The sequence below is a fragment of the Hippichthys cyanospilos genome, chromosome 15, assembly GCF_059441005.1.
Source record: "Hippichthys cyanospilos isolate Australia breed blue-spotted pipefish chromosome 15, RoL_Hcya_1.0, whole genome shotgun sequence".
Classification (NCBI taxonomy): Eukaryota; Metazoa; Chordata; class Actinopteri; order Syngnathiformes; family Syngnathidae; genus Hippichthys; species Hippichthys cyanospilos.
The window spans coordinates 19,433,703-19,450,432 of record NC_142383.1 but is presented as its reverse complement, the minus strand read 5'-3'; the positions used below and the strand labels follow the sequence as shown (position 1 = coordinate 19,450,432).

The window sequence follows — 16,730 nt, the reverse complement described above, 5'->3', positions numbered from 1 at the left end:
CCACCTCAACAGTTAGGCTCCGACTCGTCACTTAACGCTGTTCCAAAGGAGATGAAAAAAAAAATCAACTCGTCACTTAACGCTGTTCAAATCGAGATGAAAAAAAAACCCCGGATGCAAATCGAAAAACAAGTGAGGGCTGGGGCGCTAAGCTCTCAACTACATTAATCAAGCTCGCCAAACACTTGTTGCCCTTTGTTACGGGGGCGCGCGCGCTTCGCGTGCACGTACCGCCAGCCGGAGACGCGCGCTCCCGTGGGGCAGCGGCACCCGGCCGTACCTCCGAACGTCGGGCGGCGCCAGCAGCCGTGTTCCGTCTGCGCAAACGCCAACGCCGCATGGTCACGTGGTGACGTGGCGACACGGCGAGGGCGCGCGCGGCGGAAGCCACTCACCCGCCGGCCGCGCGAGCCGGGACGAGCGGAGCCAAAGTCCCGCGTCGCTGCGGCGGAACTGCGGCCGGCTCAGGTCCGGCTCCGGATCCGGAGAGGAAGCTTCCTGTCCCGGCGCTGACGCGCACGCACACGCGCAACGGGACTCGCGTCGGGTCGGGTCGGATCGCTATCGCTATCGCTTGCCGTTCCTACCTGCCGTAAGCTTCCACGCGGGCACCCGGAAGAAGGCCGGCGGGCGCCCGTCCGGCGCGCCCGGGCTGACCGCGGCCAGCAGGGCGAGCCAAAGCCAGCGAGGTCCCGACATGATCCGCTCGGCCAGGTCCGGCTTGAGCGGCGCCGCTCGGTTCCGTCCGTCCGGCCGGCTCCGCGGTGGGTGAAGAGGGCGAAGGAGAACGACGGCGCGGCCGCCACTTTTCAAAAGGAGCGCGTCTGCGCTCATTGGATAATTGCGAGCGGAAGCGGGGCCGACTTCCGCCGCGGCCGCTCGATTAGGTACCGGGGAGGGAACGAACGGCCCGGCCCGCAAATGGGTCGAATACCGGACGGTTTTAGATGTCATGCACAGACAATAAAAGAGAATCAAGAAGCTGACGTTGCCCTTATGCCGTTTGGGACGGTAATAAAAAAAGGAGAAACAAGCAAGATTGGGCCCACTCGCGGCACGACAATCGGTCGTAAGCGCCGGTATGCTTGTGCTTCCGTTGCCGTTTGGCGACGCATTGAACATAGGACTACGTATGCCGCATTTAATTTTGACTTCAACTATTCGGCGCCGACTGGCAATAATAGTTCACGGCCCTGCAAATGATAAGACGTGCGCGCGCGTATTTCAAGCTCTTTAGCGGAAATGATTCCAAAAGGAAAGCTTGCGTCGGCGAACGCGAGGAAAATCTTTGATCTATTGATTTCTTGGGGGGATACGAAAGAAGAGCGACGGACTTGGCCGACGGCCGAAGCGAAAGAGGCGCCGAGTCGGGTCGCCTGGCGACCGCCGCAACCCGATCGGCGGCGGCGCGCTCCCATAGTAAAAGGCGTCTTGAATATTTCATCCCGCCCGGGCCGAAGCGGCGCACGCGCGACGGGATCGCCGCCTCGTCTCAGAGAAGCCTTCGCCCCCTCGGACCGCTTCTGGGGCGGCCCGAAAAGGTCAGGAAAGCGGGCGGGCCGCTCGGCCGGCGCCGGGATCCCGGAGGGCTGCGTCGGCGCCTTTTCCGGGGAGCCCCGCAAACCGAGAGAAGAAGAAATCCTCGCGGCGCGTCGTCTCGCTTTTCCACCCTAGCGGCGGCGGCGGGCGGGCGGGCGGATGGCGGAGGTCCGAGCCGCGTGAGCGGATGGCTTTGTCGGTGAGCGAATGGCCGCCGGCTGTCGGGACGCACCCGCTCCAATGTATAATCTTTCTGAAAAAGCCCCCCCGCGGTGGGGCCGCGGACGGCGTCCCGGCCCCGCGCTGCATCGTGTGCTTCGGCCGCTACGACCTGGCGGCGCGCCTGCCGCGCCGGCTGCACTGCGGCCACACCTTCTGCCAGGCTTGCGTCAAGCGACTGGACGCCGTCATCAACCAGCAGGTCCGCCTGGTTTGTTGCTTTGCGAAGCGGAGGACCGAAGCGCCCGTTCCGCTCCCGGCGTTCCGCTCCCGGCGTTCCGCTCCCGGCGCTCGCGCTTCATTTGGGCCGTACGCCCGCTTGCGCCCTCAGGTGTGGATCCCGTGCCCTCAGTGCCGGCAGAACACGCCCCGTCCCCGCGGGGGCGCCGCCGCGCTGGACCTGGACCTTGCCTGCTTCCTGGCTCTCAAGACGCGGGGGGCGGAGCCCGACGCCGAGGGCGCCCGGCCGCCGCCCAAGGACGTCGGCGGCGGGGCCGACGGCGGCCTCGCCCGGCCCCGCTTTCATCGCCGCGCCCGCTGCTGCGAGCCGCTCTCCTATTGGCTGTGCTGCTGCTGCTGCCCGGGGCGAGGCTGAAATAAGGGGCGGGATCTACCGTCTCCTATTTCCCGGGCACCGGCCGATACGAATCAGGAGAAACGACAGAACCAAAAAGGGGTGAATTGTATCGGAAATAAATCGGCACGGACAGGGAATTTGTTTGTCAGTTTGTTTTGTCGATAGAGCAAATCAGCAAGGCAATTCTGCAAAGAACGTGTGAAAATAATGATCCCCATTTATAGAGGCCTTCCCCAAAAAGTTGGCGCTATCCCCGATACGGAGATGCGCCCGAACACGACCGTTTCAGTTTTGCGGGCGCGAGACGGCCGAGTCCGCTCTGGCGCCCTCCCTCCGGAAAGGGCCTCCGCCGAGTCCCGACACGGAGACCGGAAGCGAACCGGCTCCGGAAAAGTCCGAAGGGGGGGTCAGACCCCGCCCAGGCCCTGGCCCACCCGGACCGTTTGCCCCGGCTCCACGCTGAAGGCGAAACTTTTGGGCGCTTCGAAGAGGACCACCACGGTGGAGCCCAGGTTGAACTCGCCCACCGCCTCGCCGCGCCGCAGCGCCACGCCCCCCGGGCCCGGCCCCGCCGCGTAACGCAGGTCGTGGAAACGCCCCTTGCTGTCGCCGGCCGCGTTTGTCCGCAGCTCCTGAAAGCGGCACAGAGGCGCGCGCGTCAGAGGCGTCGGCTCCTCCCCCTTTGTTTTTCCCTTCCCGCCCCCGGGCCGCCTCGGGAAAAAAAATCATCCGACGCCGGAGCTACGACGGCCACTGACCCGGTCAAAGTAGATGCGGATGGATCCCACGTTGGTGGCGCCCACGGCCGTCAGGGAGAAGAAGCCGTGGCGCCATCGGCCGCTGAGGGCCACGCGCTCGTTGAGGCAGAAGAGCGCCTTGACCCGGCCCGCCACGCCCGGGCTCACCGACAGCAGCGAACCTGAGGCGGGCGGGCGGTCGTCGCAGAAGGTGCGCCAACGGGAGACGCGCCCTTCGCTTTGGGCTCCGACGCGCGGACGGCGACGCGGCGCGTCATCTGCGCAGGAGCTACTGCGTGAAGAAGCCAGCCAAAGGGAACGGCGCTCCTTTGGGTCGGCCGGAGACCCGGTCACGTTTAGCGCCGGGCTCGGACGCCGGTTGGGTCAAATCGATCGGACGGCGCGTTTCGCCGTAAGATCCGGTCCCATCGAAGAGCGCGCCGGCACCGCTACTTTTCAAGGAGTGCGGCGAAGCGCTAAGAAGACCGGACGTAGTGGTAGCCATTTTGGAAAAAGAGGCAGGAGGGATCGATTGTTCGGAATGCAAGGCCGATGCCCGGCGCCCCCCGCCCACAACCGCGACGGAAGCGCGCCGATGCCGAGGCGTACGCCGGTCGTGGTTTTGGTCTCTTTTTTTCTTTGTCGTTTTGCGGGCCGGTTCCCACCCGCCGCCGCCGGAGCCTGCGCGCGCGCACCGCTTTCGGCGGTAAACGTCACCCAAACGCGCGCGGGAAGCGCCCACCTGCAAAGTGCCGCCTGAGCGCCACCGTCCAGTCGGCCGGCGAGTGGAAGCGATGGTAGTCGCCGGGGGCCAAGTACACCACCACGTGGAACAGGTCGTTGTCCGGATTGGTCAGGAGGCGGTCCCGGAAGGATCCCGGCGGCGGCGGCGGCGGCGGCGACTCGGCGCACGCGGCCGCGCTCACTGCGGGAGTGGCATCGGGACTTTAGTGGGCGGGCATCGCACAGGTCGGTCTTGCATCGCACAGGTCGGTCTTGCGCGGCCGTCGGCGGAAAGGTCCCTTTGGCGTCACGCCCGGGGCGGGGCGGGGCGGGGTTAGGGTTGTGGCTGGATCTGGAGTCGCGACAAGAGTCACCTGCGCGCCGCGCGCGTCCATCTTGGGGCCCCAGGAAGTGCTCCAGACTGTACGTGACGCCCTTGACTTGCTCCACCTCCGAATTCAGCACGCGACCCAAGTGAAGGACCTTGCCGTCCGCCGGGCACACCTGGCGCGGCGCCGCCACAGCGGCTCGTTCTCTGTTTGCGTGCGGCCGAAGAGGGAGCCTTACCAGGCAGGAGGCGGCGCACAGCGGCCGCGCCGACTCTTTGAGACGGCGCCGGAAAAACTCCCCCAGATTGCGGTAGTGACTCAAGTCTTCCACCGCCGCTTCCTATCGGACGACAGGCGGCGCGCGGCCGACCGCTACAAGCCCGCTCGTCTGCGCGGGTGCGGCGCGGGGTCCCACCTGCATGTTGACCCCGAAGGTCCAGATGTAGAGCGAGTAGACGGGCTTGCGAAGCCACGTGGGTAGCTCCGCCCCGTTGACGCGGCCCCACGCCCGGGACAGCAGGCGAGTGGGGAAGGAGCGGTACAGCGCCACCTGGGGGAACGGAGCCGCGCGTGAGGCGGCGGGGGGAGCCGCCCGCGGCGAGTGGCGGACGCGGGCCGTCGGCCGTCCGCGCCAGTGGGCCGAGTCGCGGCCGCCTAATTCCGCAGGTGCGGTCTAAATACGGGCCGCGCCTCTTCAAAAAGTCAGGGCGGGGAGCGAATGGGCGGAACGGCGGCGGATACTAGCGGCGGGGACTCGTAAACTGCCCCCCCGCCCCCGAGCTTACGTCGTCGCCGACGGCTTTCGCACCTCGGGCCGACCCGAACGGGTCAACGGGGAGCGGAAAGAACGTGCGACCGGACCGGAAGGAGATGGCGTTCCCGCCCGCCCCCCTCGCCAGAAAAACGACCTCGTCGTCTCCCTTCCCGTTTGCGGTTTCCCAAACGTCCGAGGTTGCCTGAACCCAACACCTTTAAATGTGTCCCAATCGCGGACGTGTCGGGGACGCTCCCCGGAGCGAATCCCTTGAAGTGAACCGGGGAGCGGCGAGCGGGTTAGCGCTGGATCAAGCGGAACTAGCATCACGTCGCATCGACGGGGGCGCAAAAACGTGACGCGAGGGGACGGGGGCGCAAAAACGTGACGCAAAAACGTGACGCGAGGGGACGGGTCGCAAAAACGTGACGCGAGGGGGCGGCGCCGCTTTTGCCTAACCTGAATGGCCTCGGCCTTCCTCGCACTCCCCCTCCCCCTCCCCGGCCGCGGCCCGGTAGGTCTCACCTGAGTGGGCGTGGCCAACGCGGGCGGACCTCCGTCCTCAAGGTCCCGCCCCTTGTAACGCCGGTAACCATAGTAGCCGCCGCCCGTCACCAGCAGGACGGGCAGGGGCCGGGGGCGCGACAGGAAAGCTCGACCTGACGGAAAGGAGACGCCCGATCGGCCCTTTGTCCGACCCGCCTCCTTTTAAGGGCGCGAAGTGAAGAAAACCGCAAAGCCCGACTCACCAGAGGTAAAGAGGCGTCGCCGGTTGCAGCTCGCAGCTCCGATTCTGAAAGAGTTCGCGTTAGCTTCCGACATCTCAGCGGTCATTTCCGCTCTTTGCCCGTTGCATCAGCGTCAGAAAAGGCGTGAGCGAGCATTTTGTTGAGTGTTTGCGCGTGTCCGATGTGAGCGCGCGCGCGCACATGACAACTCGTGCGCCATTTGACATATTGTTACGATTCATTTGGCGTTGTTTTGCTCTGCGCTCGCGGTAAAGTGTGCTGCACTTTTAAAGGAGGCGACGGGACCTGACCGCGCTCGCCAGACCACGTGACCCCACCTGCTCAGCACAATGTTTATCTACAACCGAAAGCCCTTTTGAGTGTTTTACGTCATTTGGTCACCAAGTACAAGAAGAAACCGAATCGAAAGGGCGTCGGGGAGAGGCTCTATTACCGACAGCTTTTTAGCGTCGGGGAGAGGCTGTATTACCGACAGCTTTTTGGCGTCCGCGCGACGTCGACTACGGAAAGAAAGGAGGACGCGAGCCCGCTCGCGCTCGCCCGTTCGACGCGTCGCAACTTCAAACGTCCCATCGTCCGTCAGGAGAGCGGAAACGTCGAAAAATCCAAACGCCGTACCTGCAAATCTTGCGGCCGCACGCCGTCCACAAGGACGCCGCCATCTTGTGTGTACGGAAGTGACGTCAGATGACGCGGCGCGACTTGCGGACGCGAACGATTCTCGTTGAGTTCGCCGATCGATAGCGGAGTCGATGCCGCGCGTCAATTCGGACACGTATTGAGGAAATACTTCCAGGTAGGAAGAAAGGAAGCACAGCAATCTTGACGTTGATTCGCCGACTTACATTTCATTTCACAAATTCCTTCTAAAAACCGACGTCGTTTCTCTCGAGTCGAAACTCGTTTCATCTTTGCATCAATGAAACGACTGGCCACGTTCAAGTTCGCCTTTGATTTATTTGACAATCTTCCCGTTGAAAGGATCGCGGCCCGATAACAAAAACAATTTTTTGCAGGGTGTCGCCGTCGTCACAGAAGCGCGCTCTTGGCGTACGCCAGCAAACAGAGCGATTGGTTGAAGGACGCGGCCAGCTCCGCCCAGCCCGCCTCCAGCCGCCGGGACAGCGCCGCCAGGGCTTCCGCGGCCGCCGGATCCTCGGCCAGCGAGCGCAGGTGCAGCTGTCAGCGGGACGGCGAGATGCGTTCAAAGCTGATCGGCCGCTTGAAAATCCCCCCAAATCCCCCAACCGCGAGACGGCGAGCGTCCCGTCGTTTTCGCTCCGGTCGACCATCTTGCCCGCCGCGAGAGGTGAAAAACGGCGACGTTCCCTGTCATTTTTGGACCGCGAGGCGCTACTTGGCCCCGGAGATTTCAAAAAGACGCTCGGCGGCTTTTCCGAAGCCGTCGGTTTCGAAGCGCGCGATTCGGGAGCGGCGAGGTCACCTTGAGGAAGAGCGACAGGTAGGCGTAAGCCAGGTCAAAGTCCCGCCCGCCGGCCAGCATGCCGTCGATCGTGGCGATGAAAGCCAGCATGAGGCTGCCGGCTCCGCCCCCCTCCGGCGACAGGGCGGCCAGCTCGGCCGACGCGGCCGACGGGCCCAAGGTCTTCAGCAGCTCCGCCGGAACGCCGACTGGGAGGGGGAGGGGGAGGCGAGCGTTTCGAAAAGGCTTTCAAAGTCCCGCCGCGCGCCGGCGCACTCACACGAGCCGGCGTCGAGACCCGCCTCCAGAGCGCGGGCGAACTTCGACCTCTGCGACGGCGGGCCGCGGCTCCACACCTTAGACTGACGCGCAGAGACATGCGGAGGACCGTCCGGGACTACGGGGAGGCCGGCGTCCGCTCACCTGCGTCTCGTCTCGGCGCGGGACGGAGAAGCGCGGCGTCAGGCCCGGCACCGTGGGCAGGAAGAAGGGCGCCGCCGCTCCCGCCGCGACCGGCGCCGCCGACGCTTTGTTTCTCTTCTGCAAACAGCCCGCCGAGCCGGCGTTTACTCATAGCGCCCGCGTCTTTTAGGGGCGTGCCCCAAAATTTAAAAAAAAAAGAAAAAAAAAAAAAATCGCCCCTCTTCGGAACCAGGACTTTCATGGACCGCCAAAACTCCCCCGACGGACCCGGTCGACTTTTTGAACACGGGCTCGCTTTTACTCGGCAGTTTTGAAATTGGAGTTAGGGTTAGCGTTTCCGCCGGGCCCCGAAAGGCTCCCCGCGCGGTCGACTTGACGTCCCGGCGCAGGGGGGCGAGCCGCCTACCTTGATGGCGTCCAGGCTCAGCAGATGTCTCCATCGGGACTCGGGCAGCAGGGACAGCGTCGCGAGCTCCGCCCCCAGCCGCTCGGCCGACGCGTAGGCCTCGCCGGGCCCCTCCTCCTCCCCCGCGGCTTCTTCCCGCTCGTCCTCCGGGGCGGCGCCGCCCAGCGGGGTCTCCGCCTCCGGCCGATAGTCGGCCGGGAGCGGGCGGAGTCCCACGGGCCCGCGCAGGCTCTTATTGGTCCTGGGGAGGAGAGGGTGAAGGCGCGCGTCCGAGCCGAGGGGCGGGCGGCGGGCGGGCGGGCGGGCTGCTGACCACAAGCAGATGGCCAGGCTGTCCACGTGCGACGTGGCCAAGAAGTCTCCGGTGGGGGACATGGACACGGCCGTCGGCGCCGCGCCCACCAGGAAGCAGTCCACCAGGCTGCGGGCGCGCCAGCACGTTGGGAAGGGAGGGCCCCGTTCAGGCGGCGGCGAGGGGCGAGGGGCGAGGGGCGGGCTCTCACCTTCCGGAGGGGAGGTCCCACGTGCGCAGCGTGCAGTCCATCCCCGCGCTGATCAGCCAGCGAGCGTCCGGGCTGAACGCCTGCGCCGGGAAAGGGAAGACGCGCTGAGCGGCATCTTGGCGGGCGGCCCTTGAGGACCGGCTTCGGAAGCCCCCCCCGCGCCATTCGCCCGGCCGGAACTTGTGGTTTTCGCTTGCGTTCGGCCGGCGGGGGCAAAAAGCGTTTGCCGAACGCGCTGCGGCAGGTAAATCCGCTCACCATGTCGTTGATGCCGCCGCGGTGCCCGGCAAACTTGCGGACCGCGCGCCTGGTTTCCACGTCCAGCACCAGCAGCGTGAAGTCGTCCAGGGCCGCGGCCAGCATGCCGCTGACGAGAAAAGAAGAGAAAAGCCTTATGGCCCGGAGTGGCACTTTTCTCCATGACATCCCGCGCTCGCAGTCACGGTCCGCGTCACGTTTTTATGGTCCGGCGCGGCTTACGGCGGGAACGTTTTGGCGTCACCTGTCCCTGTGGAGCTTCACCGCGGCGGGCGAGGCGGGGAGCCGCACGGCCTCTTCCAACCGCCGGCTCTTGAAGCGCCAGAACTTGAGCAGGCCGTCCGAGGCGGCGGTCAGGACCAACTGATTGAGCGCGTCGGCGGCCACGCCGCGCACGGCGCCGTCGTGAGCTTGGGGCGGAGGGCAGCGTCAGAAGGACGGCGGGCGGGGGCGGGCGGGGGCTGGACCCGCTCACCTTTCCGCGGGTCCCCGTAGCAACCGCGGTGAAGCCCGGACTGCAGGTTGTAAACGTCCACGCGGCCGCACGAAGAGCCCACCAGCGCAAAGTTGCCGCAGGAAGTCACGTCCAGCGCCTGCGGGAGGACGCGGGAAGCCGTAAGCGGCGAGGCGCCGTACGCGGCGAGGCGCCGGAATGTCAGGGTTACCGTGGCGACGGCGCCGCGGGCGGCGCCCTCCGGAGGTTTGAGCCGGTGCGCCCCCATAGCGCAACGCCGATAGTTCCAGGTGGTGACGTCCGGGCGCCCGCGGTGGCACGCCACGATGCCGTCCCAGTCCGACTGGCGGGCCGCGGCTGCAAAGCGCCAACGTAAAGACGGCCAACGTAAAGGCGGCGAACGTAAACGTAAAGGCGGCCAACGTAAAGGCGGCGCCCGGCAGCTCGCCCGGCGGCCGGCGGAGCGCGCGCCGACCCGAAGCCAAGGCCGTGATGGGAGGCAGTCGCAGGTCCTCGTGCGACGGGTCCTTCTTCTTCTTCTTCTGCTCCTTCTTTTTGTTCAGCGAGCCTGAGCCAAAAGAAACACTTGCGCTCAAAACAAACGGTCGCGCGCAAAAAAAGACCATTGCCATGCAAACGCACACAAGTCGCGCGCGTTATCCACGCGGAAAGGCAACACACAAAGAGCCGCGCCCGGCGCTGGGACGCAATCGGGTGGGCGGAGTCGCACCGTGTCCAAGGTTCTTGTTGTGTCTGTCGTGGACGGTGGAAAAAGACCGCAGCGTCCCGTCTTGGCCTGCGGGGGGAGACGATTACCCCGAAGCCGGGCCCAGCCGGGCGAGGCCGGCGCCGCGCCCGTCCTCCCCACCGACCTGCGCTGAGGATGTTTTTGCCGTCGTTGCCATAGTGACAGATGGCGGCAGGCGGGGCGGCGTGGCCCTGCCGACTTCTCAGCAACCTGGCGCCGCCCCCTTCCCGGTCGAGGATCCAGACCTGATCAAAGAGGCGGGGGGAAGGCGTGACGTGAGGTCGAGCGGCGGCGGCTTGGCCGCGGCGGGAGGCCACCTTGATGGCGTTGTCGGCGGCGGTGGTGACGAGAAGCGGCTGGCCGTGCAGGAAGCTGGCGTTGACGGCCGTGGCGTGGGCGTGTCTCAGCTGAGCGGCCAGCTGCCGGCGCTCCAGGTCCCACAGGGTCACGTGACCTTGAGGGCTTCCCGCCGCCAGCGTGGGCGGCCCGTCTGCCGGGGGGCAGGGGTCGCGCCTTCACCGGGGCGCGAGCGCGCGCGGGCGGGCGGGCTGACGGGGGGGGGGGGCGGGCTCACCTGTCCTGAAGGCCAGCGACGTGACGGGCCCCCAGTCCTGCGCGAAGGCCATCAGCGTCTCGTCCGCTCGGATGTTGTGGATGAGGATGCGGCCCGTCGCCGTGCCGACGGCCACCACGTCCGCCGCCGGGCTCTGTCCCGTTCACGTCGCGTCATTAGCCCGCTTTTTTTTTTTTTTTACTTTGTTTTCTACCCGTTCGCTAACGTTGTTTAGCCTTCGACCTTTTACCGCAAAACAAAAAAGGGATTTGTGTGGCACGCTCACCTGCTGCAGCGCACTCACAGCCGAGGACCAGCCCGCAAACGTGTACAACAACTTGCTGCGCGCACACACACACACACACAGAAATGGATCAGCGCGACGGTTGTGGCGGCGGGAGCGGACACACAAATTTCACGTCAAAATCTCGGTGGACCCGTTGGGCGGAGAAACATGACGGGGCGGGCGCGCGGGAAAACAAGCGCCGGCTCGTGGGCGGGCGCGCTAACCTGGTCTTGACGTTCCAGAGCTGCAAGGCGCCCTGGGAACTTCCCAGCAGGACTTTGTTGAGGTACGTGCTGGGGTGCATCATGGCCGACACGTCAAAAGTGGCGGGGTCGAAGGTCAGCTGCGTGTACACGTCTGCCACGGGAAGCGGCATCGCGCGCACGCAAACGCACAATGAAAAGCCAACATCCCGGGACGGGCGGGAGGCGAGACCGAGGGGCGACGCCGAGCTCCGCCCTCACCTCCGCTCTCCACGTCCCAGACCGCCACCAGCCCGCCGCCGTCGGCCGAGATCAGCTGGTCGCCGAAAGGGAGCAGCAGGCGCACTTCCCGTTTGTGCCCGCGGTAACGCATCACCACCTGCGCCGAGAGAACGGAGAGAACGGGGAGTCCGGGCCCCGCCCGTCACGCCCTCCCGGCCCGTCACGCCCTCCCGGCCCGTCACGCCCCCCGGCCCGTCACGCCCTCCCGGCCCACCTCTTTGTTTTTGGCAAAGGCGTACACGTCCGAGCCCGCGGCGGCGAAAGTCAACATCCTGTCCGCCGCCACGCACGTGATGTCATCCCGGAGGCCGTTACCTAGGCGACGGCGCGCCACACGCCGTCAGCCGATGGGCGCCCGAGCCCAACCGAACGCGACGGAGGCGATACTCACTGATGGCCACGATGCCCAAACGGTTCACCTGAAGCGAAACGGAGAAAAAGACCTTGACCGCCGACCGAACATTTGAAAAGCTGCGCAGTCCGACGGGGTCAAAGGGCGGGAGCGAGGGAGGGAGAAAAACGCGGCAGGCAGGCAGGCAGGCAGGCAGGCAGGCAGGCGGAAAGCAAAAGCTCGCTGGCTGAAGGCGAGGGAAAACGACGAAGCGCAAGGAGGGGGGAGGAAGGAGGAAGGCGGAAAGTGGCGCAAAGCAGGAGCACGAAACGCGAGGAAGCGGCGCGGGAAGGAGGGAAGCGAGACGCAGAGCGGGAGGGAACCACGCGAGAGGGCCAGGGAGCGGCGTGGGAGGGAGAGGAGAAATGGAGTGAGGAGAAAGCGAGGCGCGGGTCGGCAGGCCGACGGGCAAGATGCCGAAGCGGCCTAGGGAGGAGCAAGGGGCCCAAGTCTTACGTTGTAGGTGTGCAAACATTTTCCCACCGACGTCACCAGGTAGAACTCGCGATGCTTGCCATGGTAGCGGAGCGCGTGCGGCACGTGGTTGCAGTAAAGTCCCAAAAGCCGGAAGCCGCTAAACAAACAACTTCCGCCTCCTCCCGCCATCGGGGCCAAACTGAGCCGGGGCCCAAAGACGACCCAACGCGAACGTCTCGACCGCAAATCCGCGCCGACAGCGCAAACTCCGTCCGCTCGAGGGGCACCGAGAAGTCGGAACCGGAGCGGGCCTCCGCGTAAAGTGTCCGTGCGGGAACGTCGCGCCGCCAAACCAAAGTTCCGCTCGCGCCGACGGCCCGCCCCGCTCGAAGCGCACCGGCCGGAGCGGGCCTCCGCGAGAAGTGTCCGTGCGGGAACGTCCCGCCGCCAAACCAAAGTTCCGCTCTCACAGAATCACGTTTGGATTCGGGAGGATTGGCGGAGTCTAGAAACGGAGGCCCCGCTAAACAAACCCGCAAATTGCGTTTCCGGTAAATTGCGTTCTTATACTCGGTCGGTCACTTTGGCTTGTTTCGCTGGAAGGGAGCGCCTTGCCATGCGACGTCGGATGCCATTTTCGAACGTCTTGGTCTCGCGCCAAAAGGAATTTCTCCGTCCGCGCGTGAGGACGAAGCTCACGAAAAGCTCCAAATTGGGGGCGGGCGAAAGCAACGTTTGCGGACACGGTGCGACCGTGCCGCCGGCCAGCAGGTGGTGCCACCGCTCCGCCATGATTGACGAGCCGGGTGAGGGCCGAAACACAGCGAGCCATCAGACAGACACTCTTCCGGCCAGACGTTTATTTGTGAGCGATTGGATGAGAAAACGTCCTCCGATTTGCTTTTTGCTCCTGCTCACAGGCACACGCTCTGCATGACGTGCAAAAAGCCAAATCGCCGCTGGTGATGGCGCGGGAGGTCACTGGGCGCAGGCGCCGTGCCGCGCGTCGGCGAAGACGAAGAAGGCCAGCGAGAAGGCGGGAAGTTCCAGGCGCCCCGAGGCCGGCCGGCGGCGCCCGCGCAGCCGGGGGAGCGCCGGGCCCGACGGCGCCAGCGGGACGCCGTTCAGCGTCACGCGTCTACCGGGGCGACAAACGTGCGGCCTCAGTCTCAGTCACAAAACATGCATTTTTTTCTCACGCTTTGAAGAAAAAAGAAAAAAACAAAAAACGCGCGAGACAAAGTGCGGCGTTCGGCCTCGGATACCTGGACAGGAGTCCGTCCCGGCCCGGTCGGTCGGACCGCAGCACAAAGGCGTCCACGCCGCCGCCGTTGCCGGCCAGCCACCCGGGTACGCGTACCTTGGCGGCCATTTTGTTGAGGTTGAGCGCGAAGAGCGTGACGGCGCCCTCCGCGTACCTGCCGGGAACAATTTGGAGGACCCGGGCGTCAAAGGTCACCTACCGCGTAGGCGGGTCAAAGGTCACCTACCTGGGCGCGGCGGCGCAGTGCAGGTACAGACGAACGCGGGCGCTTCCCGAAAAGCCGTCGGCGCTCAGGACGCCTCGGCCCACCGCCGTTTTGTGAACCAGCGTCAGCCAATAGTCCTGCGGAGGTAAAAGCGCACCCTGGGGCCGGGCCGGGCCGGGCCGGGCCGGGCCGGGCCGGGCCGGCAGAAGAAAGCTCTTACGGGAAGAGGGTCCAGACGCTCGTCCAGAAGATGATACGCTCCCGCGCCAATCAGAACCTGCCGCATCACCACCGACACGCCCGCTTTGGCCGCCACTCCCAATTTGTCCAGCCACCTGAGCGTAGAATACGCAGGCGCTAAGGGATGCGCGCTAGCTTGACCCGCCCGCAGCACAAAAATAGGGGGAGCGTTTGCCACGATTTTGCTAGCTGCGCTCCACGCTAAAATACGGCTAACGCCGCGCCAAAGCTACGATAACGATTCGCAATGAACGCAAACGGGAGTGCAGCTAGCTATCCCTGCTCCCCACGCTAACGCGGCGCCGCCGACTGTCAACTTTTCCCCCCGCCTGACAGCCCGGTGCGCGATACACCTTTAGCTGACAAAGAATGCGCTCGCAGAGCTAACGCGCTTATCTTTTTATCTTATCTCCCAAACTGCGAGAACCATTTGGGACAAATAGAATGTTGTCAAAACACACGTGTGCTGAATTAGCGGCGCTAACCCCCAGCATGTGAAAGCCATTAAGCTAACTGGCGCTGACCGTGTGGAATGCGCTCCCCACACAAAGCTACTACACGCTAACGCTGATCTTTGGGCTCACATTGCTAACACAGTATTTGTAGAAGGATTTTTTTTTTTTTTAGGCCGATGCCCATTTTTGCTGTCCAGTCAATGAAATAAAAATTAGACAAAGGCTCCCTCGATTCGATTTTCGTGCATAATCTGTATGCATGCATATATTTGCAAATATTTTTTCGGTTGGCGTTAGGTTCAGGCAACCATTTAAGAAACGACAAACAGGAAGGAAGACAACAAGAGCTCCTTCCGGTCTCCTCGCGAGTAAAAGAAAAGAAAAAAAACGAGTTGTCTCCCTTCCTGTTCGTTAAATGGTCGGCTGAACCTAACGGGGGCGACGAGACCTCTGACGGGCCGCCGGAGTCGATGACGTTTGCGCGCGACTCACATGAATCCCGCCGCAAAGGTGTCGGAGAGGCCCGGGGCGCCGCCGCCGTAGGCCGAGCTGGTCTCGCCCAGCCACACGGGCTTCCCCGGAGACGCGGCCCTCACTTCCTGCGTGGGAAGAGGCGCGCGTCAAGACGACGAGGCGGCGGCGGCGGCGGCGCGCTCTGGCGCGCTCTGCCGCGCTCTGGCGCGCTCTGCCGCGCTCTGGCGCACGCGCGGCCACTCGCCTCCATCACTTGTTTGACCTTCGGGGCCAGCGAGTCCAGAACCCGGGGGTCCAAAAAGTCATCCAAGGACGTGTCCCGTCCGTTCACGTAGTAACTAGCGACACGCGGGTGAAGCGTCACGTGACGTGCGCGGTCTAACGTTCGCCGATCAAAGGTGTCGCGCTCACGCGAGCGCAGGTGTCACGGAACGCGCGAGGCGCCCGCGCCGCCCGGCGGACCCACTGGTGCCAGGTGCAGGCGTCGATGGCTTCGGCGCCGCCGCCGCGGAGGAACCTGCGGGACGCGGGACGGTCACGGGGCCCGCCGGTTAAAGTTTGCGAGCCTTCCGACCCACCCGTCCAGCAAGGCCGGCGCGGGCCCCTTGGGCTGGCCCACGTCCGGCCCGTAGAGGCGGGCGCGGCCGGCCGGCGACTCCTCCATCATCCGGCGCAGACGCCCAAAGTCCTGACCCAGCTGCCGGCCGCTCACGCGAAGCCCCGCCTTCTTCTCGAAGCTGTTGGGCTCTGAAGCGCAAACGGGGGTCGGCCGGCGCCGGCCCGGACGGGCGCCGGGCTAGGCGGCCGGCGTACCGTTGCCCAGCTCCCAGGAGAAGGAGTAGCGGCGTCGCCGGCAGTAGCCTAGCAGCGCCCGGGCGTTGCTGGCGTTCCAGCTGTTGTCGGGGTTCCTCAGCAGCGCGTTGAGTCCGAAGATCGGGTCCAGGCCCGACGCCCGGGCCAAGGCGTGAAGTTCGTCCGGCGTGCTCTCTGCCCGCAAGAGCGCGCTTGAAGGCGCGGGAAGCGGGCGGCCGCCGCCGGCCGGCAGTTACCCGTGAAGGTGAGGCGCCGGCACTCCCCGTCGGCGTCTTCCCGGGCCAGCCGCCGCTGTTGCTGGCGCCAGCGCGCCAGCAGACGCTCCTCCCGCCGCGGCGAAAGAAGCTTGGGCCGCCACCCTGTGGGTCGGTTAGCACAGCTAGCCACGCGCTAGCCGCGACGGTCCCCGCGTACGACCGAGAGGCGTTCGCCAGCCTTCTCCGATCGATTTGACGCGGGCCGCGCGCGACGTGACCTTTGGGCTCGGCTGCCGGAAGCCGGCGCCGGGGCCGGAACTCCATGAAGTCCTGCCGGGTTCCTCCGAAGCGGACGAACGCCGGGGACAAGGCCTTGGCCAACACGCGCACTTTGGGAGAGCTGGAGCAAAAACACCCGGTTCAACGAAAGAGAGGAAAAACAAAAAGCAATTTCTGCCTCCAGTTAAATCACAGAATGGATTCCAAAAACACTTGAGTCCTTTCTTTGTTTATTTTCTCAAAATGTGCTTTCTCTCATATAATTATAAATTATAAATAATATATCCTTCGTATTTTTGGGGGGCAAATTTCGGGACTTTACTCGAAGGATCCTTTTATCTCGTATTCACTTTTCTTTTGTTGAGTTTGGACAGTTGAATTAGCGTTTCGGTTCTCGAAAAGCACGTGACTAATCCAAACCGACAAGGGCCGAAGCACTAGCCGCGCCGCCATTGGTGGGCTCGCGTCACGTGTGCGGTTCCCACCTGAGCATGCGCATGAATCTTTCGTCTGCCGCCAGGCTGGCGTCGATGGTGACCGACACGAAGTTGGGATCCACTCTGTGCAGCAGCCGGCCGGGCTCGGGTCCGGGTCCGGGTCCCGGTCCCGGTCCCGCTTGCCTCCGTCGGGCGCGCGCCTCGATGGAGCTCGCGAGCGCGCACAGCACGCACAGTGCCCAGAAGGGGCGCCAATTCACCACTTCCGCCATAGCCGCGCACGTCCTCCAGCCGAGTCGAGTCCGGTCTGTTTTGGCGGTTCGTTTGCGCGCGACTCGATCGACTGCGGCTCGTCGCCGCGCCCTCTGACGTCACCGACCAAGCACGGACCG

The 16,730-nt window shown here is 64.9% G+C and overlaps 4 protein-coding genes across 7 annotated transcripts; 1 reads left to right on the top strand and 3 right to left on the bottom strand.

The window, feature by feature from the left end:
* Positions 1–268: 268 nt before the first annotated feature.
* On the top strand, positions 269–2,425 carry rnf224 (ring finger protein 224). Its single transcript, XM_088435236.1, has 2 exons — positions 269–1,960; positions 2,090–2,425. The coding sequence occupies exons 1-2, from the start codon at positions 1,727–1,729 to the stop codon at positions 2,351–2,353; spliced, it is 498 nt and encodes a 165-aa protein (XP_088291362.1). The 5' UTR covers positions 269–1,726; the 3' UTR covers positions 2,354–2,425.
* Positions 2,426–2,472: 47 nt separating this feature from the next.
* Positions 2,473–6,334, bottom strand: pisd (phosphatidylserine decarboxylase). 4 transcript variants are annotated; one of them, XM_088435233.1, is made up of 9 exons: positions 6,246–6,334; positions 5,628–5,671; positions 5,404–5,537; positions 4,540–4,674; positions 4,363–4,464; positions 4,170–4,299; positions 3,815–3,997; positions 3,094–3,254; positions 2,473–2,967 (listed from the first exon to the last, which is right to left on the bottom strand). In XM_088435233.1, exons 1-9 carry the CDS (start codon positions 6,287–6,289, stop codon positions 2,743–2,745), a joined length of 1,158 nt encoding a protein of 385 aa, XP_088291359.1. In that variant the 5' UTR covers positions 6,290–6,334; the 3' UTR covers positions 2,473–2,742. The 4 variants fall into 4 exon arrangements, with proteins under 4 accessions (XP_088291359.1, XP_088291358.1, XP_088291357.1 ...); XM_088435232.1 differs by having other exon boundaries at positions 4,170–4,464; XM_088435231.1 differs by lacking the exons at positions 2,473–2,967; positions 3,094–3,254 and having other exon boundaries at positions 3,312–4,299.
* Positions 6,335–6,564: 230 nt separating this feature from the next.
* On the bottom strand, positions 6,565–12,316 carry wdr36 (WD repeat domain 36). The gene is made up of 22 exons (XM_088435229.1): positions 12,014–12,316; positions 11,558–11,585; positions 11,381–11,481; positions 11,146–11,263; positions 10,906–11,038; positions 10,682–10,736; positions 10,417–10,549; positions 10,160–10,332; positions 9,967–10,087; positions 9,825–9,890; positions 9,570–9,662; positions 9,306–9,451; positions 9,116–9,233; positions 8,885–9,050; positions 8,641–8,749; positions 8,383–8,462; positions 8,193–8,300; positions 7,880–8,120; positions 7,474–7,590; positions 7,331–7,412; positions 7,072–7,259; positions 6,565–6,806 (listed from the first exon to the last, which is right to left on the bottom strand). Exons 1-22 carry the CDS (start codon positions 12,161–12,163, stop codon positions 6,657–6,659), a joined length of 2,676 nt encoding a protein of 891 aa, XP_088291355.1. The 5' UTR covers positions 12,164–12,316; the 3' UTR covers positions 6,565–6,656.
* Positions 12,317–12,819: 503 nt separating this feature from the next.
* Positions 12,820–16,728, bottom strand: hpse (heparanase). The gene is made up of 12 exons (XM_088435239.1): positions 16,387–16,728; positions 15,901–16,022; positions 15,662–15,784; positions 15,426–15,599; positions 15,191–15,359; positions 15,079–15,129; positions 14,833–14,950; positions 14,631–14,737; positions 13,664–13,778; positions 13,465–13,580; positions 13,240–13,392; positions 12,820–13,112 (listed from the first exon to the last, which is right to left on the bottom strand). Exons 1-12 carry the CDS (start codon positions 16,608–16,610, stop codon positions 12,953–12,955), a joined length of 1,632 nt encoding a protein of 543 aa, XP_088291365.1. The 5' UTR covers positions 16,611–16,728; the 3' UTR covers positions 12,820–12,952.
* Positions 16,729–16,730: the final 2 nt, after the last annotated feature.

Excerpts from the sequence above, each read along its gene's own strand:
- pisd (XM_088435230.1), bottom strand. The coding sequence starts at position 6,289 with ATGGCGGCGTCCTTGTGGACGGCGTGCGGCCGCAAGATTTGCAG. Across the intron at positions 5,538-5,627 it reads GCGACGCCTCTTTACCTCTG|GTCGAGCTTTCCTGTCGCGC; the intron begins GTGAGTCGGGCT and ends CCTTTCCGTCAG. Across the intron at positions 4,465-4,539 it reads CCTTCGGGGTCAACATGCAG|GAAGCGGCGGTGGAAGACTT; the intron begins GTGGGACCCCGC and ends GTCGTCCGATAG.
- hpse (XM_088435239.1), bottom strand. The coding sequence starts at position 16,610 with ATGGCGGAAGTGGTGAATTGGCGCCCCTTCTGGGCACTGTGCGTGCTG. Across the intron at positions 15,360-15,425 it reads CTCCTGGGAGCTGGGCAACG|AGCCCAACAGCTTCGAGAAG; the intron begins GTACGCCGGCCG and ends TTTGCGCTTCAG. Across the intron at positions 14,951-15,078 it reads GACGCCTGCACCTGGCACCA|TTACTACGTGAACGGACGGG; the intron begins GTGGGTCCGCCG and ends GCGTGTCGCTAG.
- rnf224 (XM_088435236.1), top strand. The coding sequence starts at position 1,727 with ATGGCTTTGTCGGTGAGCGAATGGCCGCCGGCTGTCGGGACGCACCCG. Across the intron at positions 1,961-2,089 it reads ACGCCGTCATCAACCAGCAG|GTGTGGATCCCGTGCCCTCA; the intron begins GTCCGCCTGGTT and ends TTGCGCCCTCAG.
- wdr36 (XM_088435229.1), bottom strand. The coding sequence starts at position 12,163 with ATGGCGGGAGGAGGCGGAAGTTGTTTGTTTAGCGGCTTCCGGCTTTTG. Across the intron at positions 11,039-11,145 it reads CTGGGACGTGGAGAGCGGAG|ACGTGTACACGCAGCTGACC; the intron begins GTGAGGGCGGAG and ends TTCCCGTGGCAG. Across the intron at positions 9,663-9,824 it reads CAACAAGAACCTTGGACACG|GCTCGCTGAACAAAAAGAAG; the intron begins GTGCGACTCCGC and ends CTTTTGGCTCAG.